At 40.0% G+C, this 22071-nt stretch overlaps 1 protein-coding gene across 1 annotated transcript in view; it reads right to left on the bottom strand.

Moving 5' to 3' along the window:
- The window catches only part of CHSY1 (chondroitin sulfate synthase 1), a 75010-nt gene that overhangs the window by 43255 nt on the left and 9684 nt on the right, over positions 1-22071 (bottom strand). Inside the window, exon 2 of the mRNA XM_036844226.1 lies at positions 17381-17876. Coding sequence (XP_036700121.1) covers positions 17381-17876 — 496 coding nt within the window. The remainder of the gene's footprint in view (positions 1-17380; positions 17877-22071) is intronic.

Genomic DNA, 22071 nt, shown 5'->3' on the forward strand with positions numbered 1-22071 from the left:
TCCAAAGAGCACAGTGTGGAAATGGGAGAAAAGAATTTTTACAGTGGAAAAACCTAACACTCTGTCAGCCAGGTGATCAAGGTCAACATCGACCGTGATAAATCATGTGATGATATGTGATGAGAGTGGCACTTTACCTCCGTGGTCTTCCCTTAAAAAACTCTTAACTCCAGGACTTCCCTGGTGGCGCAGTGGTTAAGAATCCGACTGCCAATGCAGGGGATACACGTTCGAGCCCTGGTCTTTGAAGATCCCACATGCCGCAAAACAACTAAGCCCGTGCGCCACAACTACTGAGCCTCCACTCTAGAGCCCACAAACCACAACTACTGAGCCCGTGTGCCACAACTACTGAAGCCCGCGCACCTAGAGCCCATGCTCCACAACAAGAGAAGCCACTGCAATGAGAAGCCCGCACACCACAACAAAGAGTAGCCCCCGCTCGCCACAACAAGAGAAACCCCACAACGAAGACCCAATGCAGCCAAAAATAAAATATAAAATAAATAAATTAATTAAAAAACAAAAACAAAAAACAAAAAAGCAAAACTCTAACTTCAGCCTAATCATGAGAAAAACATCAGATATATTCTAATCGAGGGGCATTTTCAAAATATCTGACTCAAAACTGTCAAGATCAAAAAGGAAGGCTTGAGAAACTGCCACAGAGCAGAGGAGCATAAGGAGAGATGATGACAGAAAAAAGACAATAAGTAAAAAACTAGGACATCTGAATAAAGTATGGCATTTTCTTTGTAATTTTCCTGTAAATCCAAAACTGTCCTAAAGTCAAAAACTTATTTTAAAACAAAATGAAACAAACAAACAAAAATCTTTCTACTCACACCAAACCTTACACCAGTGGTTGTCAAAGTGTGGTCCCTGGACCAGCAGCATCAGAATCACCTGGAAACTTGTTAGAAATGTGAATTCTCCTGCCCCACCCTAGCTAGGCCTGCTGATTCCGGTCAGGGGATGGGGTTCAGCAATTTAAAATAGCCCCCCAGGTGACTCTGATACACACTAAAGTTTGCATGGTGGCTCTGATTTCTGATACAGGAAGTGGGTGGGACTTGAGAACCAGGTGATGCTCAGGCTGCTGGTCTGGGGACCACATTTTTGAAAATCTCTGCTTTACAAAAACCAAGCAATACGAGTGGCCATTACTGTGTGCAAGTACTTACCACAACACACCTGTGAGAAAGGTTTCATCACACCCACATTAGAGAAAGACAGTGCTTCTCCTTGGCCACACAGTCACATGATGGTACTGTGGAGCCTTTGTCCTGCCCTCTCCAGGGGCAGCATTTCTGGGCAACACACTGCATTGGTCTCCTAGGCTGCTGTAACAAATGACCACAAACTGGGTAGCTTAACACAACAAGGACAGTTCTGGAGGCTAGAAGTCCAAAATTTAGCAGGGCTGTGCACCCTCTGGGGAAGACTCTGCCCTTACCTCTTCTGGCTTCTGGTGGCTGCTGGAATTCTGGGCTCCTGGCCACACGGTTCCAATCTCTGCCTGTCTTCTCTATGTGTCTGTGTTATTTCCCTTTACTTCTTTCCTATAAAAACACTTGTGATGGCATTTAGGACCCACCTGGATAATCCAGGGTAATCTCCTTATCTCAAAATCCTTAGCTTAAATACATCTGCAAAGACCCTTTTTCCAAATAAGGTAATATTTACCAATTTGAGGGATTGGGACTTGATGCCTTTGGGTGGCCTACTACACATATTGTAAATCAGGATGCTAATCTAATGGATTCTCCTACAAAATTATAGCAGAGAATGAAGATTTCTTACCAAGGATCTGTCAGCTTTTTTCTTTCTATAGGGATGACCACAGTATACCATACAAATTCAACTGCAAATGCGAAATATTGCCATCTTTTAAACTTTCTAAAATTCAACTTACAGTTAATAAACACCTTCATCAAGGCCACAGAATTCAGAGGACTTGTTTTGGAAAATCCTGACCAGCATCTTTAAAGAGACTTTTGAGAAATTTTAGGACTATCTTAAAGATTTCTCAAGGAACTGATCCAGGAATGTTTGCTCTGCTGCTTTTACATTGAAAATTTCCTAAGAATAAATCTAGGGATTGGAAATCAAACTCCTCTTTAGTTTGTTCTTATGTTGAGGTCCGCCACTTTAAACCCATTACACCACTGCTTTAAACCATTTACACTGGCTTGGCAAGAGTCTCAAAGAAAAGTAACAGAGTACTCTGAGGTCTAACTGCTATCCATTAAACATTGTTTTAGTATTACATGAGTATACTAAAAATATCCTACCAATTAAAGAAATGTAAGAACCACAAAAATTTTCCCCTTGTCTAAGATACCTGACAACTGAACTTTATTGGTTCTTTTCAAATGAATACTGGCAATACTTACAATAAAAAGGTAAAGTGCAGTGCATTATACAGAAAAAGAAAACGTAAATCCATCAGAGTTAGAAATGCAGGATCTGCAGTTAGACTGCCTGGATTCAAATTCTGAATCGAGCACTTTACCATCTGTATGACCCTGGATGAGTTAACTAACCCTGTTTCACTGACGAGGAAACAGTCTTGGAGACCAGAGTTTAAAGCATAAAATATCCTTTAAACCTCACTCCCCTCCAAAAACAAAGTATTTATTACAGTGGCTTAACTGAATCAATGTTCAATTAAAACTCTCTCCTGAAATTAATAGTGATTTCTGCCTTATAAGTTAAGTGCCCACTAGGAAACATTACTGATCTACCATAACTATTACAACTTAGATCACTTGGTGATCATCCAGCTTTCCACTGATTAGCAAGTTTTATTAGCCAAAAATTATAACAGAAAGGCTGAGCCCCTAATTGATTTCTCTATCAATTAGCAAAGGTTGTGCAGAGATTCCCTGATGATGCATGCAATACTATGGAGTGGATTATCTTTTTAAAAATAAGCAAAACCATGCAGTTTTAAATCAATGTAAGTGAATGTCAAATTTCATGATAAATAAAACCTCTGTAACATAGGGACACAAGCCCCAGAGCTTACTACTCCAAGCAAACAATGCTCTGGCTTCTGTCCGGGTGTTGACCACCAGCCATCTGTGATCCACTGGTTCTCAGGCTGCCCCTGAGGTTTATTAGTTTCAAGAAGTATTCCCGCACATCAGTCACCAGCTGATAAAAAAGTTCCTCATCGTTATGCCAGCACACCTCCCATATCAGGAAATTCTCTTTTTAAAGAAGACAATGTTCACTTTTGATAAAAACCTCCCATATCACCACCTTTCAAGGCAACTATAACAAGTACCTAAATGGTGGGTGTTCAAACATTGCAGGTTCAAACTAAGTAAACATCAATCAAAGGTAAGATTTTCCTCTTATTTCACTGGCCTCCCCTGCTCAGTCTCCTTTGCTGATCCTCTCCATCTCTGACTGCTAACCACCCCTGGCAACCCCAGGGCTCAGCCCTAGGGCCCTTCTTCTATCTCCACTAACTCCCTAGGAGATGTCATTTGTCCTCTGGCTTTAAATAATGGCTAGATGCAAATGACTCACATTTGTATTTCTAGCTTGAACTTCTCCAGTCTTTCCCATCACCTTAACTCTATCCCTCCACCTGCTCAGGCAACTATTTTCTCTCCCCACATCTCATCCCTCAACAAGTCCTATCAGTGCTACCTTCAAAAATTCATCCACAATCTAACCACTTCTCCCCACTCCTACTGCTACCACCCTGGGCCAAGCTATCCTTCCCTCTTCTCTGGGTTGCCAGACATGCCTGCTCACCAATCTCCCTGCTCCCACTCTTGCTGCCCACAAACCAGGAGTTCTTTCGAAACATTAACTCCCTGCACTCCTCTGCCCCCACCCCTCAGTGCCTTCCCAGATCACTCAGTATGGAACCCAGAGCCCTAAACATGGACAGGCCTTACAGGATCTGGTCCTTCTCACTCATGCGCTCCAGCCACCTGGCCCCCTTGTCCTAATCACACACACATTCTCTGCCCCAGGGCTTTGCATGACCCATTCCTTTGCACGCCCCATTCCTTCTACTGAAGATGACCCTCCCTGGATATAACAAGGTTCGCTTCTTACGTTCTCAGCTGGACTAGCATTCTCCTGCCCCTCCATCACTCTATCCCCTTATCGTGCTTGTATTTCTTCAGAGGGCTTAGCACGACCTGACAGTATACATCTGTCTCCTTATTCTCTGATGTCCCCATAGAGAAGTAAATGTGTCACGAGAGCACGCTTTACTATACTCATTGCTGCATCCCCAGCATCTAGAACAGGGCCTGCCACATGGAAGGCATGTAGATACTTTTTTCAATGAATTAACCATTAAGAAAAATTTAAGTATGTTTGCATCATCTGGGATCTCATACCCACCTGACCCTAATAAAACAACCAGAATTCTAAATTATTACAGAATCAATTTATAAAAACCTAAAAAGCAAACAAGTGTTCCTTCCATGGTAAAAAAGAATTAAGAATGGACTCATCTTTCTGTCTTAAATAAACCACATTGTTGTAAATAAAAATAGCCTCATGTCTTTAAACAAGTGTTCCTGTTGAAGAGAAATGCACAGATGTTAACATATACAAAAGGAAAAGTAGTACCTACAGTATTTTTCAAAAGAAAAATTGTTTGAAAATAAATGCCAGACATCAAAGAAAATAACTGTACTGATTTATCCCTGCAAGGGTTCACAAAGAGAAAACACAGACACAGAACACTACAGGGTTAACCATGATGATATAAGCAAGGATGCTAGCATTAAATTGCTGAGTGAATGCTGAAAGATTCTCTTTAGCCAGGGAAAATTTTTGCTGTAATGGTACCATTACAAATTTCTTACAGTAATAACACGGTACATTATAAGCTTGCTCAAATGAGCAAAAGACTTTTTGCAAAAGTCTGCAGCCCTCTCAAACAAAGGCCTTTCTGTCTTGGATTTCCTAGAAGTCAATAAGCTAAAAATCACATCCTGCACGATATTCACTTAGACTCACAGAAGATCTAGTCTTCTATGGCTTCACCCTGTTCCCCAGGGCACTGAGCAGTCAATGTGACACAGTGGCAGAGACGGCAACCTCACTTCTGTGTCCAATTAGATCATCTCTGGGTTCAAACTGCTTTTGATTTTGAAATAATTTCAGAATTACAGCAGAGTTGTAAAGGCAGTAGAGAGAGTTCCCGTCTCTTCACCCTGCTTCCTCTAATGTTAGCATCCTATATAACTATGCAACACATATCAAAATGAAGAAAGTAACATTAATACAACCCTATTAACTAAACTACAGGCCTTATTCAGATTTCATTCGTTTTTCCACCAATGTGGAAGAGAAAAGGTCTCCCAAGACCTTCCTTCCTTTCTCTTCCAACCCAGGACCCCACAATGCATTCAGTCATCATGTCTCCTTGGTCCCTTCCATTTTGGGACAGTTCTTCAGTCTTTCCTTGCTTTTCACAACCATGGCACTTTTGAAGATATTTTTACAGGTATTTTACAGTATGTCTCTCAACTTGGTCTGTCTGATGTTTTCTCCTGACTAGACTGGAGGTATGGCTTTAGGGGAGGACTAAGGTAGAGGTGAAGAGCCTTCTCATCCCATCCCATCCCTGGTGTCTGCCAGGTTTTTCTACTATAAAGTTACTATTTTTCCCATTCCCCTACTCCATTCATTTAAAAATGAGTCACCAAGTCCAGCCCACATTCAAGGGGAGGGAAATTAAGCTCCACTACCAGGAGGGAAGATTATCATATAATTTGTGACTGTTAAAACCACCACAGTGATTAATAAATACTTTGCAACTACTTTTTTCAAACTGAAATTTGTCTGATAAACAAACCTCAAGTTATGGTTCATGGCAACTAACAAAAGTTGTGGCTTAAAATAGAAAAAAAAAGAAGAAGAAGAAGAAAAAAGAAAGCTGAGGCTTGAGAAAGATTTATAACCAGAACACATAAACAGACATTTGTGAAATCAGCAATTGCAGAGACAAAAAATGATATTTTAAAATATCATTTACTTTTAGCTTTAAAGTGTTTGTCAGTTTAATCTCTGGCCAAAAGTTCTTTGTTTTCATCATTGCATCTAATAGAGCTTTCTTCCCTTTCATTACTCAGGATTTACTGCTGACCAGCACTCATCATCATTGACTTTTATCTGGCTACACAAATTGCAATTAACATGGCTTAGAGAGGGGAAGAAGGGAAAAATATACATAAAGCATTAGCCTGCCAAACATAAATGATGAGGGGATACTATGTGCCAAGTTTGGCTTCCCTACCAACTGGACTCTAAGTTCCTTACTGGTAAGACAAAGGTCTAAACTCCTTTTCTGTGTTCTCCACTACCCAGGATGAAGCTCTGCACAGGACAGGGGCTAAATGTGATGATGCCAATTAACTAAAACAACTGTGGTCTCTATACCTAGTTCCAAAACATGGATCATGAGAAATGTTTTAAGGGTAAATAAATGGCACTGATGGTTCTTAAACATGAGCAAGGAGAAGAATCACCAGAGAAGCCTGTAAACAGTGCAGATCATCAGGCCACACCAGCAAGAGGCTGTTTCTGGGTTTGGGCCTGGAAATGTGCTTTGTAACAAACACCTCAAGTGATTCTCTTGTAGATGGCTTCTCTTTAAGAAAGAGCAACCTGGGGGCTTCCCTGGTGGTGCAGTGGTTGAGAATCTGCCTGCCAATGCAGGGCACACGGGTTCGAGCCCTGGTCTGGGAAGATCCCACATGCCGCGGGGCAACTGGGCCCGTGAGCCACAATTACTGAGCCTGCGCGTCTGGAGCCTGTGCTCCGCAACAAGAGAGGCCGCGATGGTGAGAGGCCCGCGCACCGCGATGAGGAGTGGTCCCCACTTGCCGCAACTGGAGAAAGCCCTCGCACAGAAACGAAGACTCAACACAGTCATAAATAAATAAATAAATAAATAAAAGAACGTGAATTTCAAAAAAAAAAAAGAAAGAGCAACCTGATATTAAGAACTACACGCAGTGCTACTGCTTGAAGCACACACACACACACAACACACATGCATGCACACACACACATGCACACAGACTCACATGTGTGTGCGTGCAGACACACACACAGACACACATATGAACATAAACATGCAGAGATCCAGAATTTTCCCACTGAAAAAAGGTCCCACTTCACTCAAGTTTGAGAAAGACTGATCTACAACATAGTCCTAAACCTTAGCAGCTTCACCTCTGACATCAGGCTCATTCTTGCCTTTGTTCATCACTTGTCACTTTTTGGAGACCAGAAAGTCTCATCAGTTCGGAAAGATAATATTGGAATTAAAAACTTCAAAAAGCTTTGCTGTTGCCATCCTGAGACCTCATACAAATGTGACAGGACACTATCCTGATTGTTCATAACAGTCTAGAAACCCAGCCACCTTTAGAAAAGGAGGTGACCCAGACAACACAAGCTTCCTCCACACTGACCCCCAATTCATCCTGCCCCGCTCTAACTGTTCCACAGGCCCTCCACACTTTCCTGTATAGCTTATATTATTTTGCCCTGGTTTATTGTTGGTTTACTATTATTAGGTAGTGAGGTATTTTTCATATAGATTAGTCCATTTTCACATAGTGATAGTAAGTTTTAGAGCTCATTTTATTCTTGTTATCTCAAAATGGTTTGTACAGCACTTTGAATACTTAGATACGACTTAGACGGTAGATTGTTGGTTTATTACAGAATTGGGGTGATGACATCTGTGATCTCAATCTTCTCAACTATACAGGAAATGTTCTTCTGCTATATTTTAAGATAAAGAAAAGGATATATGGATCCCATCTCCTGATAATGTGGCTAAGAGCCCTTTTCTGTCAACTAAACATAAGTTAAATATGCCTCATTATGAGCTTCCAGTAAGAAAGGTGGTTAATATATAAAGCCTAGAATATCTTTAAGATATTCCTACCCAACTTGAACATAATGAAGACGTATCTATTTGCCTTTAGATCCACACCTCACAACCACAAGACTCTGATATATTAAACAGTGAAACCGTTTCAGAGGTGTTTATGTACCTATGGAAGGTTTTGTCTTGCCACTAAAATAATTACAGGTCCAAAGCAACTGACTTCTCCATTTCAGGTAAACTTTGATTTGTTCTGTCAGAATAGTCTTCTCAGAACTGTAAAAGCAAACAGAGATTCCAAGACCACACTGTTACTACAAATCATATTCAAGTATTTGTTGATATAGGTCAAAATCTATGCAAAGTGCTCAGGGAATGAGTTCTGAAAGGCTTAGTTTTTCAGACACTTGAGGATATCCCCCAATAGCATTTCCCGAGCCTTCCCTCTGTGCCAAAGCACTACCTATGATAATATGCATCATCTCAATTAATCCTTGAAACTATCTTACATGGTAGGCAATTTCTTATCCCATTTTTAAAGGAAATTAAGGTCCAGTGAAGGCAGGGAACCTGCTGTCCAAGATCATGCACCTGGCGAAGAATGAAGCCAAATCAATTGTGATTCAAACGTAGGCCTCTTGTGCCCTAAAAAATGTCCTCAACACTCACTACCTTGTTTCCCCCAGCACTTGTGCCACTTGGCCTCATCCTTCACCTCTTTCCTCTTGCTTACGCCATTCGGGCAACAGCGGTCCCCTCGCTCGTCTTAAACACGCCATACACACGCTGGCCCTCACCATCTCTCTCTCTCTACACCTGGTGCAGCCCACTAGAACGGAAGAGAGCAGGGCCTTCGCCTTCTGCACTGCTGCCTCCATCAAGAACAGTCTCTTGGTCATAGCAGACGTTCAAACTTAATCTGAAAAATGAATGTGTGTGAATACTGTAACTGATGGGTTGGAAGTCTTCCTAATTTTTAGGATACAATTTCCTGACTTCTTCAGTGAGGGTAAGAGGATACTCAGTGATTTATCTGATTGTGAACAAGCAAAATTTAAGCTGTGAAGCTAAGGCCCCATAATGAATGGTCTTAGGTGACATCAATGAAAGTGGTGGAGTAAAGAACTCCAAAACTTCTCTCCTTTACAAAAGCAAAGACATCATGGGCAAAAATTGTTTCAGGCAACCTTTTCAGGACTCTGGATATTAGTCAAAGGTAATCCAGGAAGCATTTATGCAAGAATAACAGCGAAATTTTGGTAAGAACCGTGAGTTTTGTGACATTTTAACTTGCCCTATTTCCATTCCCAGATCCCTAGCAATGTGGTAAGTTTGAAAATCAACAGTCCACAGTCACGGTGGAAACCAGCAGCCATGGAAGGGAGCAGAATGGGGCTGGTGATCCTTCAAAACCCCACTCCCAGAGAACTGTCATTATCTGACCTGTCTAGTGGTTCCCTAGAAGACCTCACTTGCAAGGCTGTCTTTATTTGACCTGACCCAGAGTTCTCCCATTGCAAACAGCCTCTTGGTGGGGAAGGGGGGAGATGTTTGTTAAAAACAATCACAGGTAATTGTTGAACATCATGCTGCCTGAGGAAGTGGCTAACAGGACAAAACAGGCTAACCAAAAAGCTTAAAGAGAAAAGCTGGGGTATGAGATGTCCATAAGGGGCTTTGAAAAGCTTTAACATATTTCTGGGAATCCAGAAGGCCATGCACATGCATGGGGCTGTGTGCATGCCCAGGGAAGACCTGAGAAGGCCCTAAGCACTCATCTCTGGTTGACCTTGAGGTTCTGCACAAGCAGGAAGCAGCTAAGGAAGAGCTGAAAACTGTCAGGTGAGTGTTGAAGGCAAACATGAACAGATACACAGAACCCCTGAGCAAAGACTGGGAAACTTATTCGTTCCAGCGCCTAAGGAAATCTCCATGCAATCAGTAGCTGACCACTAAGCAAACCAAGCAGAGATTTTAGTGGCCACAAACACAAAAAGAATACAGACCTTACAGAATAAGTTCTAAAAAGTCACTAAACAAACAACAGCAACATCATCAAACCATGGAGAGAGGGCAGAATTTGATTTCCAAAGTGGTTTATATTATTTAAAAGATCCAATTTCCAACTAGAAATTATGAGACATGCATAGGAACAAGGAAGTATTGCTCATAAAAAGGGGGAAAAGGCAGCCAATAAAGAAAGAGAAATTATAAAAAGGAGTCAAACAGAAATTCTGTAGTTGGAAAGTATAATAACTGGAATGAAAAATTCACAACAGATTTGAACAGGTAAAAGAAGGAATCAGCAAACTTGAAGGTAAATCAATTGAGATTATCCAATCTGAGGAGTAGAAAGAAAAAAGAATAAAGAAAAATAAACAGAGCCTGAGCATATGCATAATGGCAGTCCCAGAGAAGAGCAGGAAAGAGAAAGGGGCAGAAAGATTACTGGAAGAAATAATGGCTGAAAACTTCCCAAATTTGATGAAAAACAATCCACACACCCAAGAAACTCAATAAACTCCAAGTATGGTAAACTCAGAAAGAGCCACACACAGACAAATAATCAAACTCCTGAAAACCAGAGGGAATCTCAAAGCGACTTATGACATAGGAAGGATCCTCAGTAAGATTAACAACTGATTTCTCATCAGAAACCATGGATACCAGAAAGCCTCCATTCAGAATGTTGAGAAAGACTCAACCAAGAATTCTGTATCAACAGAAGCATCTTTCAAAAGTGAAGGAGAAATTAGGACATTCCCAGACAAACAAAAACTGAGAGAATTTGTCACTAGCAAACCTGCCACATGAGAAATATTGAAGTCTTTCAAACTAAAATGAAAAGACACTAGGCAGTAACTCAAATACACAGGAATAAAAAGTCCAATAAGAGTAACTATACAGGTAAAAAGATAATTTATATTGTCTTTTGTAAAAAGACAATATAAATGTATTTTTTAAATTTGTATTGATAAGTCTTTTTTTCTCTAATCTGGTTTAAAAGACAACCTCATAAAGCACTAATTATAAATCTACGTTGATTGGCATACAATGTGGAAAGATATAATCTGTATGACAATAACAGCATTAAGGACTGAGGGGAGAATTAGCTATACAGGAGCAAAGATTTCATATACTATTGTTATTAAGTTGGTATTAATTTGAACTAGGTTGTTATCAGTTAATATGTTAATTGTAATACTCAGGGTGACCTCTAAGAAAATAACAAAAAATAAAGTAAAAGAAATGACAAGAGAGTGAAAATGTATAGAGAATATGTATTTAACACAAAAGAAAGCAGCATGGAGGAACAAAAAAGACATGACATAGAAAACACATAGCAAAATGAGAGACATAAATCCTACCCTATCAGTAATGATATTAAATGTAAATAGATTAAACATTCCAATTAAAAGGCAGAACTGGCAGAATGGATTAAAAATGATCCAACTATATGCTTTCTACAAGAGACACACTTTAGATTCAAAGACACAAATAGGCTGAAAGTGAAAGGATGGAAAAAGACATGCCATGCCAACAGTAACCAAAAGAGAACTGGAGTGGTTGTACTAATATCAGACAAAATTGACTTTAAGACAAAAATTGTTACTAAAGATGAAAGAAGAAATTTTGTAATGATAAAAGGAGTCAGCCATCAGGAAGATCTAACAGTTATAAGCATATATGCACCTAACAACAGAGCCCCAAAATATATGAAGCAAAAACAGACATAATAAAATGGAGAAATAGACAATTCAACAATAATATTGGAGATTTCAATATCCAACTTTTAATAATGGATAGAACAACTAGCCAGACAAACAAGGAAAGAGAAGACTTGATCAACATAAAAATCAACTAGACTTAGACAACAGTCCACACAACAAGAGCACAATACACACTCTTCTCCAGTACATATGGAACATTCTCCAGGGTACACCATATGTGATGCCATAAAAAAGACTCAATAAATTTTTAAAAATTGGAAATAATACAAAGTATGTTCTCCAACCATATGGAATGAAATTAGATAGAAATCAGTAACACAGTGATTGGTCTTAGACTGCTGTGCTGTTCACAGCCGCCTTACTTTCTCTTATTTTTCACTTCCCTTCATGCCTTTCCCACTCACTGCTGACACAGTCCTTACATAGTAGCCTCCTTTTGGGGGTGCTAATTTGCCCTTCTAATCTATCAGGGGCTTGGAAATTGAACCACCAAACTGCCAGAACAAAAGAATAAGGCTCAGTATAAGACCATGAAGGGCTCTGCCTCGAAGAAACAGGCTGCATTAGTGCTCAGTACTTGAGCATCTATTCTAGCCATTTAGAGGCCTGCCTGGTTCTTGGCCAGGTAAGGTTAATGGGCAGCCTAAAGGAATGAGGAAGGCACCCCTATAACACAAACCAGCTCTAAGACAACTAGCAGTTAAGAAACATTATTTCTTCTATGATTAAAGAAAAAAATCTCAGGCTTCTGATGTAAGGATGTTCAGTACTCCTTTAAAAGCCAGTCAGACTAATAAGGAAGAACTTCTCTTTTCACATATTTTGCTCTAAACTCCAATTCCCCTTGGTGATATGCCTTCCTATAAAAAGAACATCATAGGGACATCACTGGTGGCGCAGTGGTTAAGAATCCGTCTGCCAATGCAGGGGACATGGGTTCCAGCCCTGGTCCGGGAAGATCCCACATGCCGCGGAGCAACTAAGCCTGTGCACCACAACTAGTGAGCCTGTTCTCTAGAGCCTCTGAGCCACAACTACTGAGCCCACGCGCCACAACTACTAAAGCCCGCGCACCTTAGAGCCCATGCTCCGCAACAAGAGAAACCACTGCAATGAGAAGCACGCACACAGCAACAAAGAGTAGCCCCCACAATTAGAGAAAGCCTGTGCGCACAAAAAAGACACAATGCAGCTAAAAAATAAATAAATTTAAAAAAAAAAGAGCATCATAGATCTTACCCTTCTGTTTTATATTTAAAATCAGCATCACAAGGTTTTACACCTTTAAGTTTTTTTTCAACTATTTCATGAACATATATGTTTTTGTCTCCTCAACTTGACTAAAGCCTTTGAGGGAGAAAAAGGCCATTCATCTTTCATTCTTCTTTTGCAATTTCCTACCAGTTTGGAGGGCAGTACTGGGGCCATTAATGACCCCTTAATAAATACTAACTGGTTAACTCAGACATCACAACTGGTGTGTCTTGGTGTACTGGTGTATCCCAAACAGTTCTAGATGTGCCAAATAACAATCCCTTTGGGTCTGCAGAGGGCGGGTAGAGTGGTTAGGGGATGGGGTAGCAGGAGCCCTCTCGAAGCAGTTGCCTCAACATGTGTGCCATGATGTAAAAAAGACTGGGAAACATTAGGATAAATGACTGGTTAGAAACACTGCTGAATAGAACTGGAAATAGCCTGAATATCCATTAAAAAAAGATGAAGCTCTTTATGTACCGAAAGGAAAATCTTCCAAGACATGTAAGTGAAAACCAGCAAGATGTGCATAGTATGTAAAACATGCTAACATTCATATAAAAGGGGGAAGATATACAAACTTAATTGCTTATATACACATAGGGTGTATCTGTAAAGGTGCACTATGGTGGCTGACTCACGAGGGGAACCCAGTGGTTGGAGATAGAGGTGGGAGGACTTATCCTTGTAAACCCTTTGCACTTTTGAATTCTGAACCATGTGACAGCATTAGCTATTAAAAAGATAAACTTTTTTTTAAGTTGCCAAATCTATCTATGCTTGTTGCAAACTTTCATTAGTAATGATTATTTTCTACCTAGTCAAACATTGAGTTAAAATAATAAAAGCAAGATCTGGATGCTGGTTACATAGCTGTGTCCAGTTTGTGAAAATCCATTGAGCTCTATACTAATTTATGATCTGTGCACTTTTCCAAAGGTATGATATATATATACTTCAGTAAGAAAAGAAAAATAAAGTGAATAGATTACTTAGGTCAACTTTCTTTTTGTCCCCTCCTATTAAAAGAGTAGTATAATATTTCATAGATTTGCCTAAATAAAATAAATTACTGTTTCAAATTGTTCAATAATGTTTCTCAAAAAAAGAAAAAAACTGGTATAACTTGAGTTAGTGATGTTGACCCCATGTGACAAAGGGGAGTCAGGCCTGCCAGCTCCTCCTACCTGTTTTCCACCAGTATTAACAGTCTCAAGGCCCACACTCTCTCTGCTGCTGGGTCCTCACAGTGGGAGATTTTAATAAGCCTTGACGAGCATTACTAAAAACCACCTAATGGGTTACCATATTGCAGTCCCATTTTTTCATTATGAAAATGAAACTTTTAAAGTCACTTATCAAAAATGCCAAGGTCATAAAAGACAAAGAAAGAGGCTGTGCAAACATCCTAGATTAAAGAGACATGACAATCAAATGCAAGACCCCAGGCGGCTGGAGCCTGTAATGGAGAAGGAAGAGCTGTTACCAGGACTTTACTGAGTCTAGAGACAACATTATGTTAAATTTACTTAAGCTGTACTGTAGTGGTATAAGAGAATTTCTCTATTTGTACTCAAAATACATTGACATTATTTAAAGTAAAGGGCCACAAAGAAAGCTACCCATAAATGGTGGTTAGGTAAGTCTATGTCTCTGTACTGGAAGAGGGTGGAGGGGCAGTCAAGCAAATGACAGCACAAATGGAGTAAAACGATAACAGGTTACTCTGGGTATAGGTATATGGATGTTCCTTGTACTTTTTTTTTTCCTGTAATGTTCCTGTGAAATTAAAATGATTTCCAAATAAAGTTTTTAAAGTCATGTATTTATAATTAGCCACCAATAATAGTCAAAACAGGCACTTCCCTGGTGGTCCAGTGGTTAAGACTGTGCTTCAAATGCAGGGGGCATAGGTTTAATCCCTGGTTGGGGAACTAGGATCCCACATGATGTGTGGTGCGGCCAAAAACAAAAAAAATAGTCAAAACAAGCTTAGAAATGAATCTGGATTTTGATTATGACAGTTGTTCCTGAGGAGCCACTTTAATTATGTAAGTGTAATCCCAAGACATTATCTGGGACTTGCAAAAAAAAAAATTACACCTTCTAGCTAGGTTTATAATAGAGTTAAATAAGTATCTTCCAAGACCCAAAGCTTAACATAATTGTCTTTAACATAAGATTCCACCTCAATAATTTCTCATAATGTGAGCCTTAATGGAGAAACTACATTTACAGAAAGTTTAATAAAAGTTCCTCAACCACATGAGGGTATTAATCTCGCCTGAGTGGTGAACACAATGATAAATCCTAATGATGACTTAGGTTAGAACCTCTTAAGCCTTTTTTGTTAGAACAAAAAAGGAAACGGAAAAGAAATCAAAGGTCTAATAAAATGATAAATGTCCCAATAGAATTCTTAAAAATGATAAGGATGAACTCCATGTGAAAGGCAAAACTAAATTTATAGAAAAATGTATAGGAAGTTCCTGTGACCCAAGGAAGGGAAGAATTTCTTAAGACATGAAAAGCACAAACCACACAGGAAAAGAATGATAAATTAGACTACACTTAAACTCACAATTTGCATATAATAAAAATACCACATTTGCAAGCCACACTCTGGGAAAAGATATTCTCCCACAAAAGGAGAGTCATCTGGTACAAGCCCTGTGGAGATCAAGCCAGCAGTATCTAGAAAAAACTGTGTCATCAGGCATTTAGAGAAATGCAAAGCAGTAGCGACAGCATCTGAAGCTGACTCAGGAGATCCTGGGCAAGGACAGGGAGTGACCCAGGGAAGGAGCTTCCTCCCCCACCAGATCCTTTTAGCTAATAAGGTCATTTACCAGATGCGTCAAGTCTAACCGGCAGTTCCAAGTGTACAGACAGGATGATTCCCAGCACCCTCACTTCAGGCCTTAGAAAACTTTGGCGATTACATCATAATAAAGGGAAATAGCCCCAAAACTGTCTCCCAACCCCTACACCCTCAGGACAATACTTTCTCACTCTATCTTGGCACTAATGTTAGGTCAGAGTTCTTGATAAACTCAAGGTACTGACTCTGTTGGCGTCCATCTATCAGCGTGTAAGATCTAACAGCATGACAACACTAAAACAGATTTTTAAAAATTCTCTCTCAAAGGTAGGCCTATCCTCTGCAGTTCTAGCAGGAAGGCTAGCTTCTCAGAGATCAGGGGCAGCATAAAGCACTCCAAAATACACAAGGCATTACACATTTTAAGAATAATGAAACTTGTTAAGGTTATAACTACTTAATTAAGGATGGGAAAAATGCAGGAATACTGCCAGCTGTATCGTGCTTAAAACTGCACGAAATCTCCAAACAGCTTTCCTAGCAGCAAAAATCCATGAAAACAGAATCCCCCTAGATCCAGTGAGCAATGGCCCATGCATGGGGAGGCGGGGGAGGTACACAAAGAGATTAGAGTGTTCACTCAGATCACATTTGGGATTTAAAATGTTTCTTTTATAACTGGAAACTATATGAAGACTACTTCCTGTATACTCGAAAATGTCCACTTCCCTAAAAGTTCAAACTAAAGAAATAGTGTGATTAGGAGACATTTAAAAAGAAGTCTAGGAGAAAGGCAAGTACAGGCAAGAATACCATTTCTTCACACAAGCACTTTAGAAAATTAACTCAGAAGACAAGCTAACAGTTTACATCTGAAAATGCATTTCTTTTTCTTGGGCAAAGGTCTAGCAATTCCCTTTGCTCCTCACAACTATCAATAGTGTATCAATCTAAACACAACACAACCTAAATCATTTTTTCCATTCTGACTAATATCACATCCTGCAACTGTAGGCAAGAGGTGCACATCTGCCAATAAAAACAAAGAAAAGTCAAAAGCTAACTCATATTCTCCAGAACTATTAAAGAGAAAACATCCCCAAGTAGGTTTCCTTCAAAAAATTGCACCGATGTATCAATATAAGTTGGAAACTGCCTATCCTGAAAGGAACAACTATATTGCAAACTCACAGATCATAACAACTGTAAAAAAGTCAAGGTTTAATATAAATGCAAAGCCAAATCCTATTGGCTGTTTTACATCATTACTCATTTTATGAATTTAAAACATGTAAGTTTCTAAACTGTGTCGGTCAACGTGACCTGATGAGAGAAGTCAGACCTTTGGGAGAAAAGGGACAACACTCTTATAATCACATCTGCAAAATCAGAAGTCAGATTAGATAAATCTTCTGGAAAATCATGAAAGTATCACTGTGACCTGTATTAACCCTTTTCTTTGGGTCCCAAATGCCATTATTAACTAAGATTTTAGGACAAAAGTACATCAGGTATGTTCTAAAAACCAAGAGAAAAAGTAATAAGAGAGAATTCAAATTAAAAGAACTAAGGTAAAAATGTATAACTTAATATGAATTTTTAAGCCTTAAAGAGGACATTATCACTAATAGTTTCCTATGACTGGTCCAGAACTAGTAACAAAATCAACAGATTTTCTTCTGTTCTTACCTCATAAGACCAGACGCACTGCACCCCTGCAAACCTCCGGACACACCTTCCCACCTCAACATCCTCGTGGGTTGTGTACATCTCCCGGAGGCACTTGCCGATGTGTGGTACCATTCTCCGGAGAACTTCCCGGCTCATGATCACACCAGGGCCCCCCATGCAGAAGTTCTCACCAGGTTCCAGAGCAAGTTTCCCCATTTCTTCCGTGGTGCCCAGTCCTGTCTGCCCAAGAAAGAGGGGTTCACTACTATTCAAACTCCTCAGAAAATTCTCCAGACGGTCTCCTTTGATGTAAACATCATCGTCTGCTCTCATAAACCATTCATACTTGTCCAAGTAGTGGTCATGCATGTACTTGAGCATCATAAAAGACTTCTTCTGGGGTGGGTAGGAGTCGTCCACTCCCCGTAGTGGCACTATTGGAATTGGGATCGATGTGTCTGAACCCTCACTAGAGAAGAATTCGACTTTCCCAGGAATTGTCTTGGACCATGTCCTGGAATTAAAATAAACATCAGTGAGGGAACAGTTTATTCCAGGCTTCCCATTTCCATAAATTCCCATATCTTGATTCATGTTGAATCACTTTGAATGTACATTCAAAAGGATGATAAAAAGCTTCCCCTTAACGGAAGCCCACACTACCGGATATTGCAAAGTCCTAACTCATTTTCAAAAGAATCCCAATGAAAAAGAATGATGAAGTATTAAAATATTTCCCGGATAACTATGTTTTAGCTATGGCTGAAAACCAAATTGCCAAGGCACCAAGTCTAGATATTCAGGTTAATTCTCTGATACTACCAACTCCCTACCTACAAACTCCTCCGCCCTCTAAAACAAAAAATTCAAAAAAAAAAAAAATTGTTCATTCAACACATTTTCTTGGAATGCTCATCAAGTGCCAAGTATGCATCAGGCCACGGGGATGCAGCGGTGAGCAAAACACAGACCCTGCAGCTGATGTGGAGTCGACATGAGGCCAGACGTACATTTATCCAAGAAAGGTGAGCAAACAAAGGACACCAACCACACACGGAGCGGGGAATGCTTCCCTGAGGCTGGTGACATCAAGGATGAGAAGCAGACCCAGAGTGTGTGTGTGGGGGGGGGGCTGTCTTGATGGGGGAAAACTGCAAGGCCTAGCAACCCTCCAGAGATGTGGGCCTTTATGCTTTAAAGCAGCAGGAAGCCACTGCAGGAGCAAGTCTATCGGCGCCATTTTTCCAACAGCATTTGCTCACTTCATGTCTCTGTCACAATTTTAACTCTCACAATATTTCAAACTTTTCATTACTACTATGTCTGTTATGGTGATCTTTGATGTTCCTACTGCAAAAAGAGGCTGATGGTAGGCTCTGTAGGCTCAGATAATGGTTAGTATTTTTAGAAATAAACTTTTTTTTTTCTTTTTTTTTTTGGTGGCTCGCTTTTCCCTGTTCTCTGGATACTAACCGAGCCGGAGCCCCCCCAACCCGCCAGGATCAGGTGACCACGAAGGTCTCAGCTTCTCTTAGGGAGCAGGAGCCACGTTCTCCATACCCAGCCGGGAGCGCCTCGCTGCCTTCCCATTGGCCCAGCAGATCCTAGCACCTTCTGCCATTGGTTGCCGGTTCCTTGATCCCCATTGGCCAGTGCTCACTGTGACCTCACGGACCCATGTGGGAGCGCCACAGGCAGATTGGCTGCTGCACCCAGCCAACCACCACGGAGAAAGGAATTTCCAGAGTAGCTGGGGTCGTGAGGCTGATTTAAGGTGGTCTGAGCAATCCCGGGTCCCAGGTCTGCTTCTCAGCTTTTTCCTGGTTTCAGGACTTAATGAAACTCAGGTTCTTGACGTCTCATCGCGGAAAGAATTCAGTGAGAGACAAAGTGATAGGTAGGAAGTGAATTTATTTAGAGAGAAACACACTCCACAGACAGAATGTGGGCCATCTCAGAAGGTGAGAAAGGTCTAGAAATAAAGTATTTTAAAATTAACATATGTACATTGCTTTTTAAACATAATGCTATTGCACCTTAACAGACCACAGTCTGTTAAGCATAAACATAATTTTAATATACACTGGGAAGCCAAAAAAAAAATTGTGACTCGCTTTATTGGGATATTTGCTTTATTGCAGCACTCTGGAACTTCCACAGTATCTCCGAGGTATGCCTGTATAGCCAATCATAATCACATGATGAGAGCAACTGTAAAATGCATCCTCACTTCAGAGATGTTAAAATGTGAAAAAAAAAAGTGCATCTTAGAATGGATGTAATACAGTAGTTGTAATTTTTTTTTCCTTAATGCCTATGGATTTTAAATGGACCTACATGTCTTATGCCATTTACAGAACCCTTAACAAAGAATTCGGCATAATGAAACCTGATGGGACTACAGATGCTATACCAGGTACTGTACTTCATTTTTACAAAGGATTTGCTCCTGAAAAAAAGGATGTAAACATAGTAGGAACGAGGCAATTAATTTAAAGAGAAATCAACCCCTCCTGTAAAGAGAAAAGTCCATTTTAAAATGGGAATGAACCCCAACCTACATAAAATATAACTTAAATGCACTCTTCTGACATAGCACCATCATCAGGAGGGAGACAATTTCCCAGTCTGGGGAAGTCAGTGATAACGAAGTTATACCAAGAAGATCCCCCATCCAAGTCAAGAAGCCCCTTATTCCTCCCTTCATGTAGAAATGATTTTTGTTTGGCAGAACAATTCTTCAAAAACATAAATAATTTCAGTCCTTGGCATGTAATAGAGTTCAATAAATACTGCTCACTCGTGTGAAATAAGGGACTTAAAGATGCCGTGCATATATATGAGCGTGCGCACGCAAAAGGGCAAGAAACCAGTTGTCTCTTATCTTTGAGAAATTTCCAGGTGAGGCACACTAACATTCCTACGTGCAGAAAGAAAGCAACTTAATCAAAACACAACCAGAATATAATTATTAAGAGGTAAAATCCACAGACATGCTGGAGTTGAAGTATACTACCGTTCATGGTACTTCTGAAATAATTGTAAACAAAATAGTCTGTAGTATCTTACAACTGATTTTAAAAAGGTAGTGAATAAAATCAACTTAGCTTTAGCTTCTACCCAACTGCTTCTGTGATTAATAATACATACCACATTCAAAGTAGTACTAAAGTAAGTCAACTCCAGAAGCCATTAAAATCCTAAAGCATCATGGGGTTATTTGGAATACGGGGTCGGTAAGACAATGCTTACATTCAGAGGAAAAACCTGTTCTTGACACACAATACAGTGTGTGATGGTTAAGAGCATGGACTCTGGAATCAGGCTATTGGGGTGAAAATCCTGGCTTCACTTTGGGCAAGTTACTCTGTGACTCACTTTCCTTATCTGTAAACTGGGGATAATAATAGTACCTGCCTTATAGGGTTGTGGTGAGGGTTAAATGGATTATTACATCTAAAAGTGCTTAGAAGTCAGCCTGGCATGAGGTAAGCATTACATAAGTGTGACTTATTAGGGAAGACAAGAGTTTGCAAATAAAATAAGGTACTGAAAGAAAAATGAGGGAGACAGGAAAGTGTGGGCTGAACTTGGAATAGTCAGTCTCAAGATTACACACCAGAGTGAAGGCATTGTGAAGAATGCTGCTTCTCTTATTTCTGGCTAAAAACCTGACACTCAAGCTATATTAACAGAGTTCTATCATACTATCAATCTCAAGACAATTTCAGGGTAGAAGTCTAAAAAGACTTTAAACTTTAAAAGTGTTCTCACTTAAAACACCAGAATCTTTCATATTAGACTGAGGATCAAAATTCATTTTGTCTGGCTCTGCTTCCTATGTGCCACCCCAGATAGAATATAGCGATGGAAGCACTAGCAGTACAACCATCAGTGATGTGATTAATACTTGAACTATAACTTGAAATGGTGTAATTTGTCCAGGAAGAGCAACCAGTTAATTTTAAAAACAGACAATCTAACCTCAAACCATCTTTAAAATCCTCTCTACAATTTTAAGGTAACTCCACTGATTATTATCTTTTCCTTTTCAGGTAACCCAAGGAAAAACCTCATGTTGCCTTTTTCTGTTCTTAAATGACTGCTGATTTGAGGGAAGTCTCTTAATATGGAGCTTTTGTAAATCCTTCAATCTTGACAAATTATGATCTTTTTACTTAGGGTACCTTTAGCTTAAATAGCTCCATAAACAGTTCTGGAACATAAATCATGATTCACCACCCTGGGGAAGCCAGGGGGAGGACATCAATAATTTCAAAGAAATGAGGGAACTGGTACTGAAGAAGCAAACTGGCCCCCCTTCTGAGACAGAACAGGTCAGCCTCCTTAATTTTCATAAGCAAATGTCAACTTTGCCATCAACACGTTTGTAACTGGGAGCAAAGAGCTCTCACTTAATTGAAACCACAGAACATTTGCAAGGGCCCCTGCCGGAAAGCTCACTTTTCAATGGACTGATAACCAACTCTTGCTAAAGCACAGATAAAACAACTGAAATCTGAGAGTGCCAAGCTAATAACCTTCCTTTCCTCCAGGCTTCTAAACACTGACCCTATACCAAGCTAAATCACAGTTAAGTCATGCAGCTGGACATGAGCTTCGCTGAGGATTGCCTTTGCTGAGTTAGGATTTAGTAACAGTCTCCATTTCTATTCATGTCATTTTAAGAAAAACTACATAAAATACAT

The sequence above is a fragment of the Balaenoptera musculus genome, chromosome 2 (genome assembly GCF_009873245.2).
Source record: "Balaenoptera musculus isolate JJ_BM4_2016_0621 chromosome 2, mBalMus1.pri.v3, whole genome shotgun sequence".
Lineage (NCBI taxonomy): Eukaryota > Metazoa > Chordata > Mammalia > Artiodactyla > Balaenopteridae > Balaenoptera > Balaenoptera musculus.